Source organism: Strix uralensis, chromosome 19, assembly GCF_047716275.1.
Source record: "Strix uralensis isolate ZFMK-TIS-50842 chromosome 19, bStrUra1, whole genome shotgun sequence".
Lineage (NCBI taxonomy): Eukaryota > Metazoa > Chordata > Aves > Strigiformes > Strigidae > Strix > Strix uralensis.
In genome coordinates this window covers 11,676,255-11,700,868 of record NC_133990.1, presented here as the reverse complement: position 1 = coordinate 11,700,868, position 24,614 = coordinate 11,676,255, and the positions used below count along the sequence as shown (strand labels likewise).

Below are 24,614 nucleotides of genomic sequence, written 5' to 3'. Positions count from 1 at the left end.
AGGGCCATATTGTCTCATTCACTATTTGAATTTCCTCGAGCAGTGGGTGTTAGACCCAGGCACCTCTGAGATATTGGAGTGCTGGGCTCTCACAGCTGTCTGCATCCTGGACTCCTGGTCATGGGTCTGAGAAATGTATTTGCTCTTGGTCTGTTTACAATCCCTTATAATTTGGTTTTAATTACAGGGCACCTCAAGACTTCCCACTGCGTGGGAAGAGACGTGCAACAACATTGAAAGGCACAGAGCTAAACCTGATGTTTATCATACATGCAGTCCAGGAGTCTTCATCACTGGAAATGATCTTCCATGTGTTATCAGATGGAAAATTTCTGAACTGTATTTTAATACTGTGTTTGAAGAATAAAATTTTCTTCTAACTTAAATGTTTACACCTGATCTGCAGTCTTCACTTATCAACACGGTTCAGTACCGGGGTTAAAGCAGCAGGCTGGTGGCTAGTGCTCAGTTCTCTGGCCTCTGCCACCACTTGCTGCAAGTGGACAAGTCTCTCAGTTTCTGTCAGTGTTCTCTCCCTCATTGTCTCTGTTTCCTGTAGGTAGGAGGTATCTTAAGAGAGTAACATCTGTATCCCAGGTAAATATTTGCAGAAGTTATCTGTGTGATTTCATATATAAATAAAGTAACAAGGTCTATCATGACATTGACTGATTGGAAGCCTCTTGTACACGACAGCCGGGTGGTTGTTTCCAGTAATAAGACCTGTACAGTACATTATATTTCTCTGAACCTCACAGTAATATCCTCTTGTTGCTCTCTCAAGCCCTGTTAATGAGCTGCTCAGAGGCTGGGAGATGGCATCTGCTTAGTAACAGAGTCGGTATTGATCTCAGTTATTGCACATTTCTGCACTTTGCTAGCGGGGACAAACAGTCTAATAATTGCTCATCATAAGAAATCTGAACTGCTTAGATCCCAGTTAGATTTTGAGGGTTTGATCCTGCCAGGTGCTGAATGGTGGTTGAGAGCTGAGCCATCCTCAGCCCATCAGAGCGGATCAAGGCACTCGGCATGCTGCAGGTCCAGTCTGGCTTGGATGGGGAACCTGTGCAAGATACTGACCAGCAGGAAAGCACCTTGATTACTCTGGGTTACTAGTAGGTGAGACTAGTTTACTTATGAGTTGCACTGAGGTCCTTTGGAAGTCAGTCAAAGGCTTTATTATTCTAAGATTAGTAGCTCATGAGTAATCTCTACTAAAACAATTCACTCTCACTAGGCTGTTGAAATTTCTGAGGTGCTATACCTCACTGTCAGATTGACTGGTTTTTAAAATCTAAGCAATCTGTGGAAACGTTGCATTTCTGGCAAAAGGGTCAGAAAAGGGTCCATCGTGGTCCATGCCACTGTTTTTTCTGCAATGGTAACACTGGCTTTATTATAAATGTTGGATTTGCTGTCATCTGAAGGTGCTTGTAAATTTGAAGAAAAAGTAAAATATGCATGAGGTCACGGGAGAGGATTTTGTAGCTCTAACACGCATTGCAGTTACAGACAGAAAATGTTGTGCTTTTGGTTCATTTAGAGAATACACAATTCAGCACTCAGAGACACCCTTATGATAAGGCATCAGCACAGACAGCACTAAGGAGAGTCTGCAAATCAACTGAGAAAAAAAAAAATTTAAGCTTTCCAGTTTTATAATAGATAACAGGAGATGTGATTCCTTTTCAATATTTATAACAGTTCTCTTCAAAATTTAAAAAAAAATCAGTCTGATTTATCTTTTTTCCCAGGTTGTAGGTGCTCCAAGGGAGTAACTGCTATTCCTTAGCAGAGGACGATGCATACAGGGAACCGAGCACCCTGACAGCCTGTTCCTGGCCATCCTTGCTCATGAGCGAGGGCGTAACAAAGGATGGCAGGAGCTATTCTGAGCTGGTGCCTTCCCAAAGTCTCTTTGCTTTAATTCTGGCATGGTTTTTCTTTCTGCTCCAATAGCTGCATTCCCTGTTGGAAAAAAAGACGTCAGCCAGGTTTCCTGCCGCAGAATTTTACTCTGCTAGAGCCCTGCATGAAAGCAGTTCACGTCTCCTTGTCCCTTGTTTTTTAGGTACTATTTTACAGTGGTTCACGTGGCTGCCATAAAGACCAGAAGAACAGCCTGGCACCGAGCGAGTCCATCGCAATATTGCCATTGGGTTTTTCAAGAGATGTAAAATTTCACTCTAGCTCTGGGATCTTACCAAAGTAGATTGGGTGTAGTGACTTCTCCTTGTGCCTCAGTGTTTGGACAATAAGGATAATGTTTGCTTGCCTTGAGAACTACAGAGGAGCTACAGCGTTCCCATGTGTATCGGTCTTGTTAAGAACGGAGGCGAGGCTTCCCTGGAACTGTGGTACCATTTCAAGTGGTGACTCCGGGGAGAAGTCTGCCAGCAGCCTTTTCATCTTCTCTGTGCCCCGGCTCATGAATAAACATAGGGGAAGAGGGAGATAGATGGAAAGCAGCTGGGACCCATGTTGCTATAGAGCTGTGGATCTTCCCGGGCATTAGCTATAATTGGCTCCTCTCTTTTTGGGCTATCCCAGTATTTTAGCAGGTGTTTCAGTGTCTCCCCGAAGGGAGGTAGAGCAGCCCATTGCAGCAGTGCTCTAAAGCAGCTCCAACTGATTTTAGGTCATACTAACAGCAAATCAGAGGGAACAGGCAGCCTTGGAGGGAGAGCTCTGCTCCCTCTCCTACCTCTACCCCAGACATCAGCCCTTCTGTGATCTGGCTGCAAGAGAGGCTTGAATCTATTTGAATCCCACAGTTAACTATAATTTTAACATATATACCCCACCTCCCAGAGCTGTGTGAACCAGCACAGGGCTATCATAGCTGAGGTTCTTATCCAGAATCCGCACGTAGATGTGCAATAGTCTTAAAAATCTTGACAGGTTAACTTTCATGAAAATCTCTTGTTAGGCAGTAGTCGCTACTAGCAATTACCATGCTTTTATCTGTAGCTGTCAATGCACTGTAAAAAGTGGCTGTTATTCCCATTTTATAGAAGAAACAGATGTTCTAGGGATGTCTGAATAGATTTAATACAGAAATTGCATGCCTAAAAGGTGTTCTAGAAAATCCCATCATTATCACATGACTGATTTTATTCAGTGCACCCAGGAATTCAGCAGATCTGCTGGTTGTGCTTTGCTTCTCTTCTTATTTGTTTTAAAGCTTTGAAGTTATTTGTTTTAAAGTTTTGAAGTTTTCATTTTACTCCCCTTTTGGAGCAGAGGAGAAGCCGAAATGACACTATCATTATTTTCTTTGTGAGGCAAAGTTTTGAGGTAGGGATTTATTTGAAACTTCTTGAGGTTTGTTTTTTTGATCAAGAGACACAGAAGTCACATTTGTGAAATCCAATTAGGCTCCAGCCCTGGCAGGGACACATGACATAAGGCATGTACGTCCATCTGACTCCCTGTCCCTCCCTGCTCTTAAAGCCTTCAGCCCCCATGGCACAGCCATGCTTATCTCAGGTATTTGGGATTACTGCAAACTCAATTTACCTGCTTGGGAGTTGTCAGAGCTGCAGTCTTTCCCTTGGGAACACGGTAGATGACAGGGAAAAGGCAGCTGAGAACTGCTTCACTCTAGGGGAGTGATCAGAACTGGGTAGGGCAAGAGGAGAGCTATAGATGGATGTTGTGATGGCATCAGGACCATGAACAACTACTGAATGCAGTTAGTACAAAAAGAGATAGGAGGCTGTGCTGTCGCCTTGGTTTTAACAAGGAATTAGACACTTCTGTGCATGTCTCTACTCATTTAACTTTCCTGCCTGGAGCTAGAGTTCGTCAGTACCTTTACAGAGCAAACTTTTTTTTGGATAGAGGACTTTCCACTACAATAACCTAATAGTTGTTAGAACAAGGAAGAGCTTACCTGGTAATGATCCTTTCTCCGGAACCAGCTCTCATGCACTGCGGATTCAAGGACGTGATGATGCACCTGACTGAGACCACTGTCTTCACTCCCAGGTGCAGAGTCCCTTGGCTTGCCTTTCCTTTCTGGTTATAGCAAAAAAAGAAACTAGATACTTCTCCTTACTTGGACAGCAGTAATTTCTCAGAAACCAGATTGCTAATTGCCCTGCTGTGCTGCTCCCCTCTCTGGGCGATAGTTGTCCTTTGCCTGGAGGAGTCCTCTTGTAGCACCCACTTGTGCCATAGCAAAACTTCATTCCCAATGGCTAACAAGTTTTCTTATAAGAGGGAATCTGTATTTTTATGAATGTGGTGAAGTTACTAAGGCCTTTTCCTTCACTTTCCTGAAACTGTAAGTAGGTTAATTTGTGTATACATAACAGTCAGGACAAGCAATGATAACAAACCTGGACTGAAAGAGACTTCAGAGTTTTGTACCAAACAACCTCTGAGCACAGCAGTAAAACTGACTTTTCTATTATCTTCAGCCAGCCACAGGACTTTCCTGTTAGTGTACATTTACTATTGATTTGATTTTTGTTTTTTATATAATTCACTGCGGGACTCTAAATGGTTATTGGAGCACCAGAGCCTATATTACTGTGCTACTTCAGCATCTAAATTCAGACTGGGTTAAGCACATACATAGAGAGGTTAGGCCCAGGTGACTAGTCCACATTCCCAAAGATGAGCAGATGGAGAAATTAATAAGATGAAATTAATTACTTTTACACATTTTCCTTTAATAACAATGATTCCTTTTGTTGCATCTTTCAAATAGCCAAAGAACAAGTCAGTCACACTTTAACACTGTTGATGTCCTATTTCCTGTTTCTCTGTATCTTTACTATTTACAACACTTTTGTATTTAATTTGAAGGAATAATATGACCTGAGAGTGACAGGCAGCTTTCTTAATGGGCTTCTCTGCTCCTGCTCATGCCATGACATCAATTATGTACAGTTGTCTTTGACTTGGAATATGTAACCCCCATGGTGACTAATTACAGTACCTAACGTTAGGGTCCCCACTGGCACAGACTAGAGATTAAAAAATGCAGTTCAGCCTGCTGCTTGGGGATGGAAATCTTCACCGTCCCTGGAGAGCTCCAGGCCTTTGGTTTTCTCAGGCCATTGGGGTTGGGAAGGAACGGAGATGCATTACCAGGCTTTGGAGTAAAAATTAAAACATTAGAAGGAACCCCAATGCTTTGCCTTTCTTAAGATCCTTTCTCTTTCCCATATCAGTGCTATTATTGGTATATTTTTATTTTAGACCACAAACATAATTTTCTTTTTCCATTTTAAACATGTTTTAATGAGTTCGCTTCATGTACAAGAGCAAGGATTGTTCTTGATTATAATAATAATGGGGCCATAGGGAAATACTGACTGTTTAATAGCTAAAGAGCAGGGTACTTAGAGAGATTAAGACATTTCTGATCAGTCTGTGGCTTTTGGGGGTCAGGGTGAAATCATGCCTTATTGTTGTGGTTTGAACTCTATCCCAGCTGAAACCAAGACACTTATCCAAAGCAGCGGCAAAACTCACAGAATCACAGAAAACTACTGATTTTTCATGGTTTGCTTTTAGCCAAGAAGCCTAGCAATCAAACTGATATTCCCCATAATGACTGTCTGGACAACTGGCTTCTTCCTCATCACGATGAGTGATCATATCAGCAAACTCCTGTGTTTGCTGCCACCAGTGAATAATAAGGCATCATATAGTTGCAGTTCAATATCTCTGTTCATCAATACCCTTCATAACTTGAAGGAAGAACATACCTTATGTATGTTTTGGAAAAGATGCTGGACTAAATTCTGTGTCTTAAGCACCATTGTAACTACTGAACAGGTCATTGTCCTTTCTGTTATGCTGAGAGTAGCTGAACCTAGAAGATATAGATACTCTAATGCAAGAAAATACCCTTAGACAGTAGTCAACCCTACACATATTTAAGCTCAGCTAATCCTGGAAGTTGTAAATGGAGATCCTTATCATATACATCAGATCAAACATGGCCTTACGGCTTCAGGGACAGACTAACCTCCCAAAACATAATGGGGAGCAGGAGGGATAAAGATTTTTGTTCATCTACTCTCTTTAAATGAACAGCTTTAACTAGTCTGGGTTTGACTCAGATGCTGTACCATGGGGACAGAATCAGTACTAGTTATTAGATTTCAACTTCCCATCCTCATATTTGGAAACATGAGACTCTTATTTGTAACAGATTTTGGCCCATTCCATTTTTTTCAACTATATGACCTAATGATGAATGATATAAAACTCATTGCATCTTTGTGGGAAGAGAATTCAATACTATAATCTTGTAATAAAATAACTTATCTTAAAAGAGTGTTGTGAAAATACCAACCTATTAAATCCATGGCAACATCAGCCACTGTTCTGGGAATAAAAATCTAGAATGAGCAATAAATAATCAAGCCACCAAAACCATGAACAGAATCTGGACAGTACCACCTGTGAGATGGCTGGTATTTTTAGTCTTACATGAAAACAATCCCCAGGTAAATGCAAAGCTGGTTACAGAGGACAAAGGTTAGGCTTTACTCATTAGTATTTGATTTTTGGTATGCTATCATTGCGAGCAGTAAGGGGAAAGATTTACTAAGGTATTTAGGTACCTAAACATGCCTAGCAGCATTTATAGCAGCATCTAAGTAGGTTAAGTGCCTAATTCCCATTAACTCCATCAACATCTTTAAGCTGCTAAACACCTTTGTGAAGCTGGCCCCAGAGCCTGACCTGACAGGTTTCTATTTGAACTGGTGTGGCTGTGCTCATTGCAGCAGCTGAAGCTCAAGCTGATGCTCCTTGGAGCAGGATGGTATGTTTGATACACGAGGACCAGGAGCACAGAAGTGGCCAAAGGCTCCTGAGCTGGCTTAAGGTAAAGCCATACAAAAGTCACTCAGAGCAGTATTTGCAAAAAGGCCACTGAGTTTTGGTGCTTGGTTTGGAGTAAGCATTATTGTTTCTGACTCAGTGAGCTGCTTGAGCAGAGTGTTAAGAATCTCATCAGTTTCTAGAAAAGTCAAGATTTCACAGGCCAAGTCATAACAGCATTTCCTGAGCTTCAGGAGAGTCTTTCCCACTAGTCAGTCCTGCACAGCCTGGCCCTTTCCACAACAACAAACATTTTTCTTAAAGGATTTTCCTTGCCTTAACTCAATACCAATAGACACCCTCCTGCATGTCAGAAACAGACTTAAAGAAATCAACCAAACCATGTTTCAGGTTCATAAAGCAGCCTGTCACGAGAAGCATTTAAACAGATGGTAAATGTTACGTGGGATAGATCAACCTGCATTAAACACTTTACCTGACTGAACCTGTCTCTCAGTACTCCAGCTTGTCAGGTTCTTCCACAGCAAAATGCACATGGTGAGACCCGACTCTCTCTGGCAGCGCGTGCCCGAGGTAATGCCAACGCCACTTTGTCTGAGGAGCAGATGAGGGCACCCAATGGATAGTGTCCACAAAGCAAATATATTCTGAAGTAAACCAGCTAGTTAAAAGGATAAGTTACAGAAATTACCCCTATTTTATTGTATTTCTCATTTTAGTGTAAGTAATTTCTTATTCCTTAATTTACAGTAGAGGCTAAAGCCTCCAGCTGATTTCTAGGTAGGACACCATTAGCTTCTGTTCCTTCAACTACAGCCATGGGGAGCATAAGCAAAGCAGGTGAGGCTCCCCAGAATCTGCACAGGAATTGTAGCACGCCTGGTTTGCTTTTTTAGCTTCCTTTAAATGTTGGGTTTTAGTAATTCTGAAAAAAATTGTTAGAGCAGGAAAAGTGGGATTTGTTCTCTCCCTCTCTCCTTGGCTGACCGTTGGAGTCTTACCCCATTACGTGCCTAGAACAGCTCTAGAAGGTAAGCAAGACTGGATTCAGTAAAATGCATAGCCCAAGTAGATGAAGAAGTGATTTGTACCGTGTAAGTACATAAGTAAGTACTTTCTATCACTGAAATCTGAAGTACACAAGAGACTTCCATCACCACAAATGTGTTTGAGTACAGAGAGGAAGGGTAGTCTGCATCAGTTATGGTTTTAAAGGGGATGGTATTAAGCAGGGGGCTTTCTAAACAAAGGCCGAGTAGGATCATCCTTTAAGAATAACACTACGTGAGAATTACAGTGAAATTCTCTGTTTGGAGCCTGGCACCACTGCAAACACATGTGAGCCCTTCAGGCTCCAACTGAAATCAGTGTCAGAACAGATTTAGTGCTGTAAGGTTGTGTCTGAGGTGGTCCCTGCTTTGCATTAAATGCCAGCGTGCAAATAGCAACTGTTGTTTTTCCCTCACAACTGATCATAAAATATCTATAGATATAGAGACTTTATGTATTTGCTTACATAACAGCTATGTCTTTTCTATAGATTTAACTGTAGAAAACTACAGTGCAGCCACTGCATGGCTGTGCACCTGCCAGCACGCGCACCTGACCACTATGTGAATATTTAAGCAATGTTTATGGAATGACCAGCTCACATATGTATGTGTGCTTATATTTATCTGGTGGGGTTGACGAAAGGATCATCTAATTTATTGAGACACTGAGTAGTGTTACAAGGAAGTTATTTAGCGCCTGTGGAGCTGAGTATCTAATATGCCTGTGTAGGTATCTGTGTTAAGCTGTTTGCTTTGATGGGAGAATGTGCCATTTTAAATTTACCGGAATATTTGCAGTATTTGAAGGGCAGTGTGGTGCAAGTATTCAGGTAAAGATTAACACCAGTGTGTACCAGAACAGTATTTTTCACAATGTCACCTTTACAAGGAAAATGAATAGAGGTACAGGAATAATTTATGGCCCCATGGCCATTCCCTTATAAAGCTGTAGTTTCATGATCTTAAAGGATATAACATGTACTTTCATTTCTTTTCCACTTAATTTTTTTTTATTCTGGAATAAAAATGAAAAGTTGTTGTTTACAGTGTTGCACATTTTGACAACTGCTTTTTACAATTTCTTTTTAAGCTATCCTAGAACCATTTTCTCAATATACACAGTTCAGCTTAATCAAAATAATTTCACAAACTATTTCACAGAAAGGAAGAGACAAGGGGAGATAGTGAGAAATAACCTAGGAAACAAGTATGCCAGCGTACAAAAATAGATTAGAACAGTTGGAGATTGTAGGTATGAAAATGTAGTCTCAATAATGGAGAATTTGAACTAGCGGATTATCCGGAGAGGTAACGCTTACGGGAGAAGAAGCTAGATAGATACAGAGATCTATTTCTAACGTCTTTAATTTCTAGGCAAATTTATAAGAGAGAGGGAGAAATAGTCTCCAAGTTTCTGAAATGTTCTCATCTGTGGGTGGAGGCAGTAAAGCAGAGCAGGCAGATCGCCAACATTTTGTCTCAATTTCTCCCCCTCTCGTGCACAGCAGGCTGTGCATTGCATGCTCAGAGCCAGAGATCATTACCACTCCCCAGGAAGGGCAAGCAGTATGTGCAGAGCTGTCCTCCTCCAGCTGATCTAACAGAAGGACAGCTTTAAGTTGCTGTTAGGTCTCTATGAAGTCTCCGCTCATGCAGCCTGCCTGATCCATAGTCTCTGTCCCTAAATAGCTTCTCCTGTTTGAAACACCCAGCTAGCTGTCACAGAGCCACTAGCAGAGTAAATCAAGACTGTGAGGGTCAAGTGGAGATTCAAACCTCTCTTGAACAGAACTGGGAAACTGGAATCTATATGCAATCTGGATAGCATGGAAGTATGAACTGAAAGTGCCTGTCATAAAGCATCCAAACAACTACTAAGGCTACAGCAAATATCGCAAGGAATTCAGATCATTATATATCCTCTAGGGGTCATGAATCTGTGCCATTTTCAGAAAAGGGATTTCAGTGTCCAACCCTGAAACTGAAGCACATGCTCTGTCCCTTCAGATTGTGTTCTCTGGGAACACAAAGGAAGCTGTGAAGCACGTAGGAGCCATAGGAGCAAAATATGGCTAAAGCATTTATGTGTTATTGCTATGAGAAGTTTTCTTAGAAATATAAGTTACTGTGGGTCTGCTGAGCAAGCTCTTCTTCCTAATCCACACCACCTGTGTAGATTCAGGGATAATTTGGTTCTGACCTAGTTAAAAGTACAAAACAATTTTTCCTATTTGCTTATCCAATATATCCTGACATCTACTTCCAGCAAAGCCTGCAAAAAACTCTTTTGTGAGACACACTTTCTTCCTCCAGGAAGAACACTTGGTGATATGCTCTACGGCTCACAGGCCAAATGCAATAGATTGCTGCACCGCTGGTCAAAGAAGACTTGACTTGGGCTTTAAAAGAAGGTATATTGATTCAAAAGGATCAACAGCTACAGTGTGCCTGACTCGGCACAGGTCAGTGATGCTAAGGACAGAGAGTGTGGCATAGGCACCAGAACTGCCGATCAGTCTGGTCTTTATATCCATTCCTCAGAGTACAAGGATTTTTAAATCCAGTGTCACACCTGCTGAAGGCAGACCTCAAAAAACGGTGATTGCACAGCCTCATTCCTTTGTGTCGGCCAATAGAGGTGAGCTGGAGTGCAGAAGTGTGCCTGAACATTTCCAGGGAGTTTCTGAAGTCCTTAAGTGTGCTGCTCAGAAAAATGCAGGTTGCAGCCTGTGCCTTCTTCGCACTGTTACAATCCCATTCTTCTTGGACTGAAGGTCAGAGATAGGGTTTTACTTTGGCATATTCAGCAGTGCTTTTGCAAAGTTTCAGGTCTTTCTTTCATTCATTCATCAACACCTACTATATATTATACACATACATGCACATATATAAAGGAGCCTCCAAAAAAAGTAGCATAGAATCATATTTGACAAAGCTGACATCATACAGTGTGCTGTAAATAATGAGATTTAAAATACCCTGTGCTATTGAGGTACAGTAACCTGTTCATTAACTTGCACGAGCACCCTGTCATTTTCTTTATCCTCTTTAAATTATCACCAATGTGTACAAAATTATTTTGTTCTACTTAAAGACCAACTTTAAGGAGGTGACTGATTTCTGCTGATCCTGGAGGTGGTTTCACAGGTTTCATTGTACTTGAAACTTCACAGCTTCCACTGAAGTATTTGATGTATGTATGTATCGGTTTAGCAGAGTACAAAAGTGGAATAATTTTAATTCTTGCCTCATATTGTTGACAGAGTATGGTGTCCTCTACCAAAACTCTTTCATTTTACTTGACAAGTTATCAAAGACTTACGTTTTATAAAGCTCAACCACCAATCTTAATACAGTACTTCTTTTAAATGTCATTAGGGCTCCAATACTTGTAATAAGTTGCTAGATTTCTATTAGCAAAACTTACTTGCAAATTTCTTCCATAAAAATTAAATTTTTCAGTAGTTAAAGAAAAGACATCTACATTACACTTACTAGTGTTGGTTAAAAAAAGGAAAAAGCTCACCTTGCATCTTTCAGTCAGCCATCACCTGGTATTTACCATGTGAAATTACAACCAATGGTCCCATCTCTTATGCTGGTCAAAGCTGTGAAGATTTCACTTCAGGTCAGGGGAGTTATACCAACAGAGAAATCATGAAAAAAACTGAGGTAAGACTGATCCCTGCACACCAAACTGGGACAGATTAAGGATTGAAGGGAGCCTTCTGCAGCACCTGCATCTTTTGTAGCACCATCAATAAACCCACCTAAAAAATGGCAGAACTTCCTTGGACTTGAAGGGGAGAAATGTCATCAGGTACTATTATATTAGACTAGAAAGTACATAGATTAAAAAGTGTGCATCTTCTCACTAACATATGGAACCTAGACAAATTACTTTCTGCCAACAGGTGTCCTCAGCTCTTGGGCCTGGGAAGCTCTTTTATTCCATCGTCATCATCCTCAGAGCAAAGCAAGCTTAGTGCACTTGTTACGGGATGGATCCATGACGTTGTCTGTGTCACATGGCTAAAAAGAAACAAGAAAAAAAAAGAAAAAAGATGTTTACCAATCTCAAAACAAGAAATACCAGATACAGTCTGGAGTTGTAATGATTATTACAACACTTTCAAATACAGAATTCTATTTTTTTCTTGCTAACTATGAGATTTTTACAAAATGTGGAGTCTTCCAGGTGCTAGAACCTGGACTGAAGGTCTCATTTCCCAATATATTAGAGAGAATGCTTTTGTAAGAGATTCCTGATGTAGACTGGTGACGTTTTCTGTTAATTAATAGAGCTGTAGACAATTAACCCAGCAACAGCGTACAGCTCAGACTAGCAGTCTTACAAAACTCCAACAAGCTCGCAAGGCATTAACATTGCCATCATACCAGTTGGTATGTGGTCAAGAGGAAGTTGACCAAATGTGGAATCCCATCATAGAAATACACTTAGTTTGTTAGAACACGAACTAATATTACAGCATCATAAAGTCCTTCCTCTTCTTGCAGAAAAGGTTGACAAATCCAAAAAGGATGTTCTTTATATGCCCTTTAGACCAAATTCTGGACATGCTTCCACAGGCTTTACACATGTAATAAAAGGGAGTCAGTACTACTTTTTAAGGCTTAAACCCTACATTTGACATGCAGTCTAAGCTGCTTTAGTTTTTGGTACCCTTCTATATGAATGGAAAGAACCTGATCAAGGCTCGGTAAGGACAGATAAATGGAACAGGCTTACTGTTTGCGGGTGAGAACACTGTACACCTTATGATTGGTAGTATGCATGCTAGCCATACTGTGTGTGGGCAAGACACAGCCTCTTCTCCCTTCTGGAATAATGTGTTCTTGGTAAAGGAAATAGCTTCTTTTCACTTAAAAAAATCTTGCTAATAAATTCACAGTTTCTATAGTCAAGTCAGTGCAAAGATGAATTTTGTAATACAAGTTCATTACAAGAACTAGCTGAAAAATATTGTACGTATAATATACACCATAAAAGACAAACAACTCTTCCTCACAACTTCTAACATACAGTGTACCTAAAGACCATGCCTACACTCACCTTTCAGGTGCGTTGGTTTAAGTAAATATGAAGTGCCATGATGGAACTACTTCAGATTTACCTTTTCAAGTGAAAACAGATTTTGTCTTTCTGTCTTCAATAATGCTCTTTTGAATATCCGACTGTGGAAACTGATATGTTAAAGTAGGAATTTGACTCAATGCGTTATGGGTATGGTGATCACCATTCCAGTCAGCAGGACTGTTACCTTGTACTCACACCTTGATCTTACCTTGATCACATCCCTGATCTTACCTTGTATTCACACCTTTGATTTGAGTATACCGAGCTCAGAATAAGTTGGATATGATGAGGACAACAATACTATTCACCAAGAGGTAAATATGATGCTAATGTAAGTCACATCATGAGCTGCATTAATAGATTAACTGATCTCTGAACCGGTAATCGGTGAATTTAGCCAAGACTTCAGTTGAAGCAATGCCTGAGTAAGGACCAAGCAAGAAAAACAAAATGTGGAAGATAAAGGCCATATCCTCAGTTATTATCCTTAAAAAAACCCCCAAACAAACCCAAAAGCTCCAGTTATGTGTAAAAACAATTAATAAGTGTTTTTCTGGTCAGAGCAGCACTGGGTGGACTCCATTCCTTCATGAATATATTACAAAAATGTGCATCACCTTACTGGAGCTGTAGAGATCAGTTTCACAGAAGTTAAAACAGAAGTATAACTGAACAACATAGCTGCAGAAAATACAACAGCAGACACTGACCATTCTCAAGTACAGTAATCACTGCATTCTAAGAAAGTGAATGTCCCATTTTTACTAGGAATGAGAGCAACTTTCCAAAGTTTCCAACGTTTACCTTTAGAAAGTCAGATGATAGCCAACTTGAAGAATACAAAGAGAGTCCTTTTACAATGTTTTATGAGAGCTTTGTGAATAAAATCTGTCTAATCAAGAACATAATTCCCATTATTCTACAGCACAGGGAAACATCTGTATTCATAGTTATATTATGAATATATTTATATTTGTAAATATACTAAGGAAAATGTGTTTGCTTAATTTTCTATAATGTCAGGAAATGCCTTTTTTTCCCCTTCAATTAAAAAATTTAGTCAATATGGCTTAATACTGAAGATAGCACTCTGAATTAAAGTCCCAGCATGCGATTTCGTTTATCTGCATAACAACACCGAACTCCTTCCAATACCTGTGGAATCATGGGAGCTGAATGAACTGGATTCCATCCATTCCAGCTTTGCCAATGCAAGATTTATTGCCTGCAGTACTATTCTAAGTGTTTATTTGTCTGCTTTTATCAAGCCATTTCTCAGCAACCCATTACTGAATTCAAATAAGAACAAAATTATTTTTAAATTTTATTTTTTCCCATTTGACTTCCCCATGTAGCATGTCTAGACCTGCTATGTACATAAATCCTCAGCTTTATCTTCTCATGAGCATGCAATATCAATCCTGTGAAACGGAAGAAACTGCAGGAATAGAAGAGTTATGTGAAGAAGCATCCACAGATCTTTGATGTAATCAACTAAAAAATTTTTTTGCTAAGTGTTTATTCTTCAGAAGATTTTCCTCCTACGTACTTTAGGACCAGGAGGCAAATGATAGCATGCCTAACATTCTGCTAACCGCTGTAAGAACTTGATTTTGTTCTCATACAAATTAAACGCAAAAGTTCTCCAGATCTTTAATAGTGCAGAATTGTGGCACTGAAATCAGGATTACGATTTTCTGTATTCAATGGCATAACATTGTTTAATCACTGGTAAGAAAGAAAAAACTAGTTTTCATCCATTTTCAAAACATATGGGGCCAAACTTTGCTCTAATGTCAGTCTGCTGTAAATGCTTCTGATTTGAACTCAAGTTCTTTTAAACTTGCCCTAGACTAAAGTCTGAACACTTCTACTAGGACAGTCTGTTTTAAATCCTCTGCCAAAATCCTTACTAGGAAAAGAACTTTTATAAATAAACATTAAGTCCAGATACCATGTCTCACATTGTAGACAGACACACACAATATGCACAGATTATTTAGGTAAAGAATAAATGTATAACCCCCCCTGCTATTTATTTTTAGCTCTCCAGAAGTGCTGTGGCTAAAGAGCTTTGACATAATCAGTCCGAAGAGATAATCCCAGATTTACTGGTTTGCAGAACATTCTTGTATTAGAAATACATCCTCTCTGATTTGTGTGTTAGGGCCAGCAATAAAAGCGAGAGGGAATTCGAATCTACCTCTAGGTTTTGCTTATTGATGGAACTGTTTTGAATATTAAAGGAATATTTGGAAAGCCAGCATTACAAATTCTAAATGTAAAATGTTTTCCATTTGCAAATGTTCCTGTTCAAAAGATTAATTTCACATTTTCAGAGCAATTAACAATATTTAAAGATTTCCAGGTTTTCAAACAAGTCGTTGCTATCAGAGGGTAGCCAAATTTACTGTTAGAAAGCAGAAACATTTGATCTGGAAATATGTCAGTAGCTTATTCTGTCTTTTTAACATTAGTAAATTGCATGACAAATTTTAGAGCTTGGAAAAACAAAACATGAGAACACAAGGATTTTTTTGGCAAAGAAGTGGTAGCGAATTATTTAAAATACCATTATAATTACCCTCCTTATGGTTCTTACTTCTTTGCATGGAAAATGATTTCTTTTAAAATGAGAACTTAAGACAATCTTTTAAGAAAAGAATAATTCAAAGAAAAATTCAAAGAAAAACTAATGGAAAAAATGGCCACACCTTTGTTAGATTTTGAGCATTATTGAGACATGCTTTTCACCTTAAATTCTATTCTCCAACTAGGACCAAATTCTGGAGCCTAACAGGGAATCACGAAGAGTCTTGTAGACAACACAAGTGCTGCAGGTCACTGTGCAGAATGCTGAGCTCAAAAGCAGTCATGCGGCATTCTTTGAAGTTGTTTTTTTTTTTTTTTTTTCCCCCTCTTTTGAGGTGGGATGACATTCACAACACCTGGCTGAAGTTTTCCAGTGCACCAGGGTTACTTAGCTCTAAAAGAAGCAATTTTATGCAAGACCCATTTGTTTGAGATCTGTTCAGGAGACAAGATGCAGCTTTAAACAATCAGTCAAACTCTCCTAATGAATAGGGACCGCTACTCATTAGGGGCCAAACAGGATTTAGTTGTATCTGAACTTGGAAAGCCAAATTCCGGCCTCATATGAACCCTGTGCTTCTCTACCAAATTGAGCAGTATTGAAGATGAGAGTGAAAGCATAACTCTGCTGATATGAAATAACACAAAACCCAAGGTTTTCCTCCCTAAATGAACATAACCTAAATCCATTTAATCCATAGTAGTGATTTTGCTAAACTTTTAAACTTTTTTATCCTACTTTTTGATTTCCCAAACTTCACTGGCCCTTTAAAATGCAGTAATGCTCAGCTAAAGAGTACTGATGCTTGATGGAACTGTTACCGATCTGTGCACAATTGAAATTTTTGCAAAGCCATTGTCGCAGTGTGGTACCGCAGACAGCCGTAAGGCTGAGACATAGGAAACTGCACACTCTGAAAGCTCTACCCTTTAGCGCTTTCACTGTTGTTATTGAAATAATCGTTAAAAAAAGTAGCAAATAGCACTGCTAGATGTAGATGCAATGGGTTGGAAGGGGACATGCTCTATACTACCCAGAAATGTGTTCCATATTGTGCTTTTTTAGTTTTTAGACTTACACGCGTATCCCACTGGGATGTTCTGAAGTTACTGTGAAAGGAGTAAATGCCATCTGCTAGATGACTACCAATATGGGAGGCTACACATTCCTTTGTTACCCACTAGTATGCAGGCCCCCATGCAGTGGTGGTTTGGAGGCTAATAAGGGCCAGACCAACAGGAAAATAAAGAACAATGCCAGTGAATGAAGATCCTGAAACTTAATCCTTCATCTAGAGGTTATATCATCTTCCCTGCTTGCTCTTGCACAGAATCTGTCTGTGTAGCTCTTTGCTGGACTACACACAGCTTTGAAAGATTTAATTACAGCCTTTGTCTATTGTTTTGGGGCCTTTCTCTTTCTGTTCCCCTTGTGGTTGGAATAGCCTTTTGCTTTGCAAAGATCCTTTTTATCTTTAAAACCCCTGTCCCAAATCTTGCACCTTTGAGAAGGTAGCCGGCTCTTTCATCTCTATTTTACTCATACTTCTCTAACTTGGGCCATGATCAACGTTTCTTATGGACCTTCTGAAACGTTGCATAATAAGAACATACACCATCAAAAATAGATCCTGCACAAAAATGGAGTAGTCCTGGCTTGCACCAGGCACCTTGAAGACCTTCATATCTTGGCAGGGTGAGACAGAATTACCCTTCCTCATGCCAGCAGGTGGCAAAGAAGCATCTAAGGGAGTATCAGGGAGCTGCTGCTCCTGAAGGCAGACCATAGGATCATGGTAATAGCAGACCTTTTAGCTATAGCCAAGCTCCCTCCCATGATTGTGGAGTTTAGATAAATACTACACAGCAAGATTTGGTCCACAGGATGGTCAAAAGGCTGGAAATGTGCTAATTCTGTTGCCCTCAAATCTCTACCTGATAGTGTTTCTAAATCACTTTACAATCAGTTTGAATATAATGTGTAGTTACTGGTGCTGCACCTGACACATTTTGTGAATGCATTCCTGATTTTATTTAGGATTGCATGATTTTGGGGAGCAGAATTATTTCTCAGCTTTCAAGTGCTTCAAGGCAGTGCTTTTCCACTTTGCTGTTGTCCCTTATGAATTTAAACTTACTAATTTTTTGTTTCTACAATGCCAGCGTTTATCATGAAATAACCTCTCGGAGCTAGCACACACTTGCAGACCCAGTCATGGTATCTGTCATGTTTGGTATCATTGGAAAATGCCAGTGGTTTGAAAGCAGATGTTAAATGCTGTAAGGGAATACCAAGTCAAGCATTAGAAAACTCTTGCTATTTTGAGGAGCAAATGCTGGGAGGATCTGCAAGGAATAATTTATTCTGAACTGTAACTAAGGGATTGCAATTTAGTAGATAAGCAATTAGAACAAAATAAAACAACCGAGTGACACTGATGCAAGTATAATCAATCAATCCTGAAAGCATCTAGGGAAGACAGTTTCCAGACATGGAATCTATAAGGCAGTTTGGGAAGGGTTTTTGTATTGTATTTATCAAAACCAGATTAACTGAAATTAAGCGGTTTTGTCTTTCCCCTTTTTGTTAAAATTGGTTTAAGACTGTACCCTCTTTCAAGACAAGATTTCAAAAGGAACATACAACATATAATAGTACCCCAGGAGATGCTGGGCAGGTCCTGAAAGATGGCAGTGATCTTAACTTTTATTGGTTGTAACTAGATTGAAAGCACTTGTCACTTAGAACTGTGTCCTAAGGCAACATAAATGTTTCGCGTATTTCCCTCAGGGATTGCAGATTTTGCCTGAGTATTAATTAAATACTGAGGGATATAAAGTGAAACCCCAGGAGACAGTCTCGCTATTTATTCCTTGATTAAACCAATTAAACACTTGTCTACTAAGAAAAATCTATGAGCAATTTCAGAAGGCAATAATCACTAGGAAGAAGTTTATATAGCCAAATAGTGTGTTATATCATGTAAAATTGTCGACAATAAACAAATGGCCCAATCTAAAATAAAAACAGTAATAACAGTTGGATCTGAGCCAAGGCTGAATAACCCCAAAGGTTTGAGTGACAGGATATGCAAACTTTTTACAGTTTTAAAGCACTACCTGAAATCTGTCTCACTCCAGTATTAGCTAACTGCTATTATTCTAAAAGTCCTGTTTTAATATATACAGTTACTCATAATCCTGTGTCTCCAAGTGAACATCATAAAAATTCTGCTGCGGTTTATCTGCAGATGCATCAGAGCATACTCAAGGCTTATGTTTAAACTACAGGTGTACTAAAATGAAATAAAACTGGAGCAATGGCTTAGGCCCATGCTTCAGATGAAACACACACTGGAAAAACCCTGCTGTGCATTGTTCTGCTTCTGATGGCTCTTCCAAAACCCAGGTAGATCTCAGGAGAACTGATGATGGAGAGTGGTGTACATGACTTATTCTGCAAGTGCCAAATCTCGCCCTAACAAAGGAAAATTTAAGAGGAGTCTGAACTTTTGCATTCCCAGTCCTACTCATAGAAGTGAGATAGGGGAGAATTAGACATTTGGTCACATCAGTGCACAAGTGAAACTACCCAGCAGAGGTAACAAAAATCAGCACACTCATTTCAGTGGGATTTGTAAGTCTAGAGCAAAAAAAAAAAAAAAAATTTCAGTCGCACATATTTTCTCACAGAAGAAATTTTAACAGCTGCCTTATATGATAGGCCAGGACCTGGACAGAGTGTGCAGTATCTGTGGAAGCTGAAAGAATGTTTCTCCATTTTGGGTTCTTGGTATTAAAAAACAAACAACCTCTCAGGAAAAAAAGATTGCCCAACCAAAAGCAGCTTAAGGTCTTAACATTCTTGTATTACAAGCTCATGTTATCATAAAATCCCATGCCAAGTTTCCTAGTTTTACATCTGAGATTATTTTCCTTATAGTCATGCAAAACAATTTGAGTGAAAATCAGAGAAGCCGAATTACCTACAACCCAAATATCTGGCAATAAACCATTTCTAAACCTTAGAAATTATTTGGAATGTGCATCTTATCCTGGATATCTGTAAGTCTTCATGAATTTTTAGTTAGCAAAATGTCTTACACTAAATCATTGCTGTGTCTTTTAATAAGGAGTCTTCATTCAACAGTGACTGAAAAGAACAACTAGGGAGTACAATTTTGAGAAGAGGACTATTACCTCTGGATATATTTATTCCTAGTGACCAACTTGAGACACAGCAGTCATGTATTTCAGACAGCATTAACACTTTGTGAAACTAAAAGTTCTCTGTGATGTCTCAAGCTGGTTATCCAAAAATCAAAACCAAAAATGCCAGGATTACCCAAATTCATACAGTTACATCTGAAAGTGTTTGAACTGATGTTGAGCTGATGGCAGGGCTCTTTGGATTGTTACACATTAAAAAGTTGTAATAACAGTTAGCACTTGGTTAGCGCTGAGCCAGTTTTGTTTAAATATTTGCAACTTCTAGTGACTATGTAATTATTCTTTTCTCTGTTTTCAGATAGAAGGACTTGAAGATGACAGGTAAAATGAAACATTTTCGAAAGCATCCTCTATTTTTGAGTGACATGTAAAATAGGAAAGGTCCAATTTTAAGAGATGCAAAGTAATTGCATCTTTCTTTGAACTCAGTGAAAAGAGAACGTACTCTATGCCTCAAAATACCCATTCCTACTCACAAAACATCGAGGTTATTAAGATGGGAACACCTACAACGATGATTTTGATAACTGATAATTTTGGTGCAACTAACAGGGAGTTGGGAGGAGAGCTAGTACTGGATTCAATCTGGGGGGATTTCAGTTGCATGGTCAGTATGGCAGATCATGGTTTTTCTTAGTTTACTGCTCTGAACTCACTGAAATTTCAGTGGAACATACAGAAGTTTACTTCTAGATCAGCTCTTCTATGATTTGAACATTATTGAACTTGATTTCTTCTAGGAAGGGCCGCTCCAACCACTACCTAGATAACTAACATACTGTAATATACCAGTGTATACTGGAATGGGACAGCAGGGGTGAAGGTGAACACACCTCAGTATGTTGGGGTTTGGGTCCTTCCTTCATAATGCAGTAGAAACATGTAAAGTACACTTATCAAAGGAACAGCTTTGTTTTTTCAATTTAGCATGCAGTAAGTAAAATCAACTGTGATTTATTTTCCTTTTATGATGATACCTTTAGCTCTAGTGCTATAAAACATCAATGTTTATACTACAGAAGTTCTTCATCTATCACACATGCTTTGCTATTCTTAGTTCAGTCATAAAATCATAAACAGTTTCTGTGAATGCCCAGCTTTCAGTAAAATTAATGATGGCTCCTTCCCAAGCAAAACCAAACAAAATAGAATATTATATAATTATGATGTGCTGGCTTTTGAAGTGGAAGCCTGGTTCATTAGGTATGATTTTAAAAGCTATAACACGTCATGTGTGGTTTTTATTAATCTCTATTTTACAAGTATTGACTTCAGGCTCCTACTTAACATGAACCAAATTCTATACCTTCCAACGAAGGCACCTTCCCTGCCTACTTTGTCACACTGAAGCACACAATGCTTCCATGTGAAACTTCTGATTTTTAGATAAACTGCTGAAAGATAACCCTAAATCAAATATTAAAGTTTTCCCTTTATTATAAGATGTATTAGGGCCTGTGACGTTTTCTAAGGGAAAAGATCCTAAAAGTTTTAAACATTTGGGAACTTTTACTTGTCTTTCAGGAAAATTTAATTTAAGATAAAAGTTCTTGAGGAAAATAACAGTTAATGTGGAATAGTTGGAACCTAGTCCTATTAAAATGCTAGAAAAACAGTGTTTACAGGGGCAAAATTCACAGCTGGTCCTTACAAACTGTATACATATGCAAGAAGTGGGTGGGAGTGGGAGGGAGAATAGCAAGGCCCTACCTAATTTTAGGTGCCAGTCTCATGATACAGAGCTGCCATATGTTAAAGGTGAACACAGTGGGAGGATGGAAGAGATTAACTATAATGGGTTTTCTGGGAAAAAATTAAGTGTCCCAGCTACGGGTTTTTATACTGATCCTGTGTGATTCTAAACCACCAGTGTATACCCATTAATTAATTAGCATATATGATACTTCACTGGGAGAGCAGTTATGCACAGACTCTTCCTCCTATTTGAAAATCAAACTCAGAAGTTCCTAATTCACAAAATCTGTTCAATGATAGAATACACTTTCTGTTTGCACTGCTGCAGTGATATGACTTCCATGAGGACTTTTAACGTCAGAGCATGCGACAAAAGTAAAATTTTATTCTAATAGTGGTTACAACACTTAGTAAAGTCATTCAGTGCTTCACCTGAACTAAGCCTGGGCAAAAATAGCCACATGACTAGCTTTAAAATTGAACAAGATGGCCTTTCTCTTACTTGCAAAACTCTTCCCATCCTAATGCCTCCCAGTTGGCTGGTAAGTGCATACATACACATCTGGATGTAAGTGATACTTTATAAGGGCTCATTAGCCCCCTTCTGTTTCTGGGACAGGAATTTCTGTTAGAAAATCAGTAATTTAATTTCTTACAACAGAACAGCCTTAATCATCTAACAAGTAAAATTAGTTAATATCAAACTTTTTTACCTTATTATGTGGGGTCTCTTCAGCACACTGGTCCTCCAGGTTTGAGACAGACAATGGAAAAATTGGAGAGGATCCAGTGGAGGGTCACCAAGATGATTAGAGGGTTGGAGAACTTGGCACATGAAGAAATTGGGTTGAAGGAATTGTTGAAGGAATTGGGTTTGTTCAGCCTAGAGAAGAGAAAGCTCAGGGGGTGGGGTGTGGGTGTCTAATCAAAGTCTTCCAATACCTAAAAGGTAGTTATAAAGAAAACGGAGGCACTCTTCTCACAAAGATGTATGGCAACAGCTAAGAAGCAATGGGCATAAGTTGCGTCAGGGGAAATCCCATCTATATTAAGAAAATATTCTTCACTGTGAGAACAACTAAATATTGGAAGAGGGTGCCCAGATAGGTAGTGAAATCCCCCTCAGTGGAAATATTCAAGAAGACTTGGTTTGACAGGGCTCTGGATAACTTACTCTTCAACATACAGTGAAATGAGATGACCTCCAGACGTCTCTTCCAATCTAGACTTTTCTATAATTTTATTCTGTGATTTTGGAACTGCAGTGGACTGCTGAAAACCCCATTAGGCTACATTCAATTGTCACTTTGAGCAAATGAGGTCAGAATCTCAACTCTTCTTAACCAAACTGGCTGATGTAAACAGTGATAGAAATACCAAATGTGAATCGGTGAGGAAACAGGCACCAGTAACGTGTTTCTATTACACATTAATTGCTGGGGCATGAATCTGGTGCTACATTTGATTGACGGATTGTATTGCTACATGCAAAATGAAATAGTGCTTGCCTTCTCCATTAAAGTACACCAGGTTATCTTAAAACACACCTGGGGCCAAATTCAACCTTTAGTCTCCAGCATGAGGAAAGCACAGCTACACTAGCAACGAAGCTGATTCCTAGCTTTCAGTCTACTGGTGCAATTTTTGTCCTTCTGGTAACTGTTAATTTATATTATATTAGTAAGACACTTGAACTTGCTTTTTTCCCCAATGCATACTGAGATGTAAGTCAGAGAGGCTTACATTACTGTTTGCTATTTCACGGTAAACCTATACACATGACCTTAATGCCTAGTGCAGAATCATGTGAGTTTATGACACACCAGCAGCCTAAAAGGTAGTTTTCTCACACTTGCCCATACTTTGTGACTGATCTTAGCAACCTGGTTGACTGAAAATAATTTACTGAGAGACTGGAATGATTTCCTGAATAAAGGAGGTGATTTCAAAAATTGTCTTAAGGTGAGGATTCATGGACAAGATACAGCTTTCCCTGGTAGGTATAGAGAGCTGTTCAGCCCCTTAGGAATATAGCCATGTAAATGTTTTATTCATGTCACTTATTCACACAAGTGGGTTTCACTTTAGTGTGTAACACAAGCCAGCTGGTTTGCTTCTTTTAAACTCTGATTTCTCATGCACTTCATATTGCTACACCCCCTTCAGAGATATTTATGGAAATTTCACAGCAAGCTGTCTCAAGCTTATGCGCTATTAAGATTCCATTCTGGGGTGTTTACTGCATTTGATTTATAACATATAGATTTATGGACTCAGCTACTTGATGGCCCAATAAAGCATGTTGGTGCTGAAGGCAACTACTAATTAAAATAATATTTGATTGTCCTTAGCATATTGTAAAGCTGCTGTGGATTTAAACAGAGCCACTGCAGCTTCTATATAGCCTCACAGCCTAACTGCATAATAAGAAAACTGGCAATTCACATGTAAAATCAGTTTAATTGTGCCTACACTTCAGAAATTGTAACATGTTTTTCTATCTGTTTGTATACATGGAAGTGGGCTAGTGTTGAAATACTCTTAAGCCCCTCATAGCTTTGGCTGTTCTAAACACCAAGGAATGAAAGGATTGAAATTCACAGCCAAAGAGAACAAGAAGGTTACAGTATTAGTACCAGGGCTGTAAAGTATCAACTATTCTGCTAATCCCCATTTAAACAATTAGATTAAATCCTACTGAAAAAGATCAGCTGATAAGATGCACCTCAAGCTAAGTTCCTCCTAGAAATGGTTAATTTCAATGTTGGGTAGAATTTTCATTTTGAAATCTCTACCATTCAGTGTTAGAAACAACAGACTTATGCAACCCCTGCTCCTTGCTCTAAATAGTTAACTTTCTCAGGCTGACTTCATACACATTACAAAGTGTAGTAAGAGGTATGAATTTTCAAGCATGTGGAAAGCCTGGCTTACGCTCTGCAAAGGCATTTGGAAACAGTGATGAAAGCAAAATAAGGAAATAGTTAAAATTAATATTAATTACCATGATGTCTTATTGCAATGCTTAGTTAATTCCATTCTAATGAACTGCATTAAGAGCTCTTAACACACCACTTCAGTGTGGTGGCTCCATTCAGAAGAACAGAAGTTTTTAGACAGTGGTCACGAAGGGT

The 24,614-nt window shown here is 39.1% G+C and overlaps 1 protein-coding gene across 8 annotated transcripts in view; it reads right to left on the bottom strand.

Annotated features, from left to right (window-relative positions):
- Positions 1–4,004: 4,004 nt before the first annotated feature.
- STXBP4 (syntaxin binding protein 4) overlaps positions 4,005–24,614 on the bottom strand; it is an 80,266-nt gene continuing 59,656 nt past the window's right edge. For 4 of the 8 annotated variants that reach the window (XM_074889236.1, XM_074889239.1, XM_074889235.1 and 1 more), the window contains one exon: positions 22,210–22,363. In XM_074889236.1, coding sequence (XP_074745337.1) covers positions 22,213–22,363 — 151 coding nt within the window. In that variant the 3' untranslated portion in view covers positions 22,210–22,212. Of the gene's footprint in view, positions 4,024–8,847; positions 11,898–22,209; positions 22,364–24,614 lie in introns of those variants that run through there. The other 4 variants (XR_012631556.1, XM_074889238.1, XM_074889237.1 and 1 more) reach the window with 4 other exon arrangements.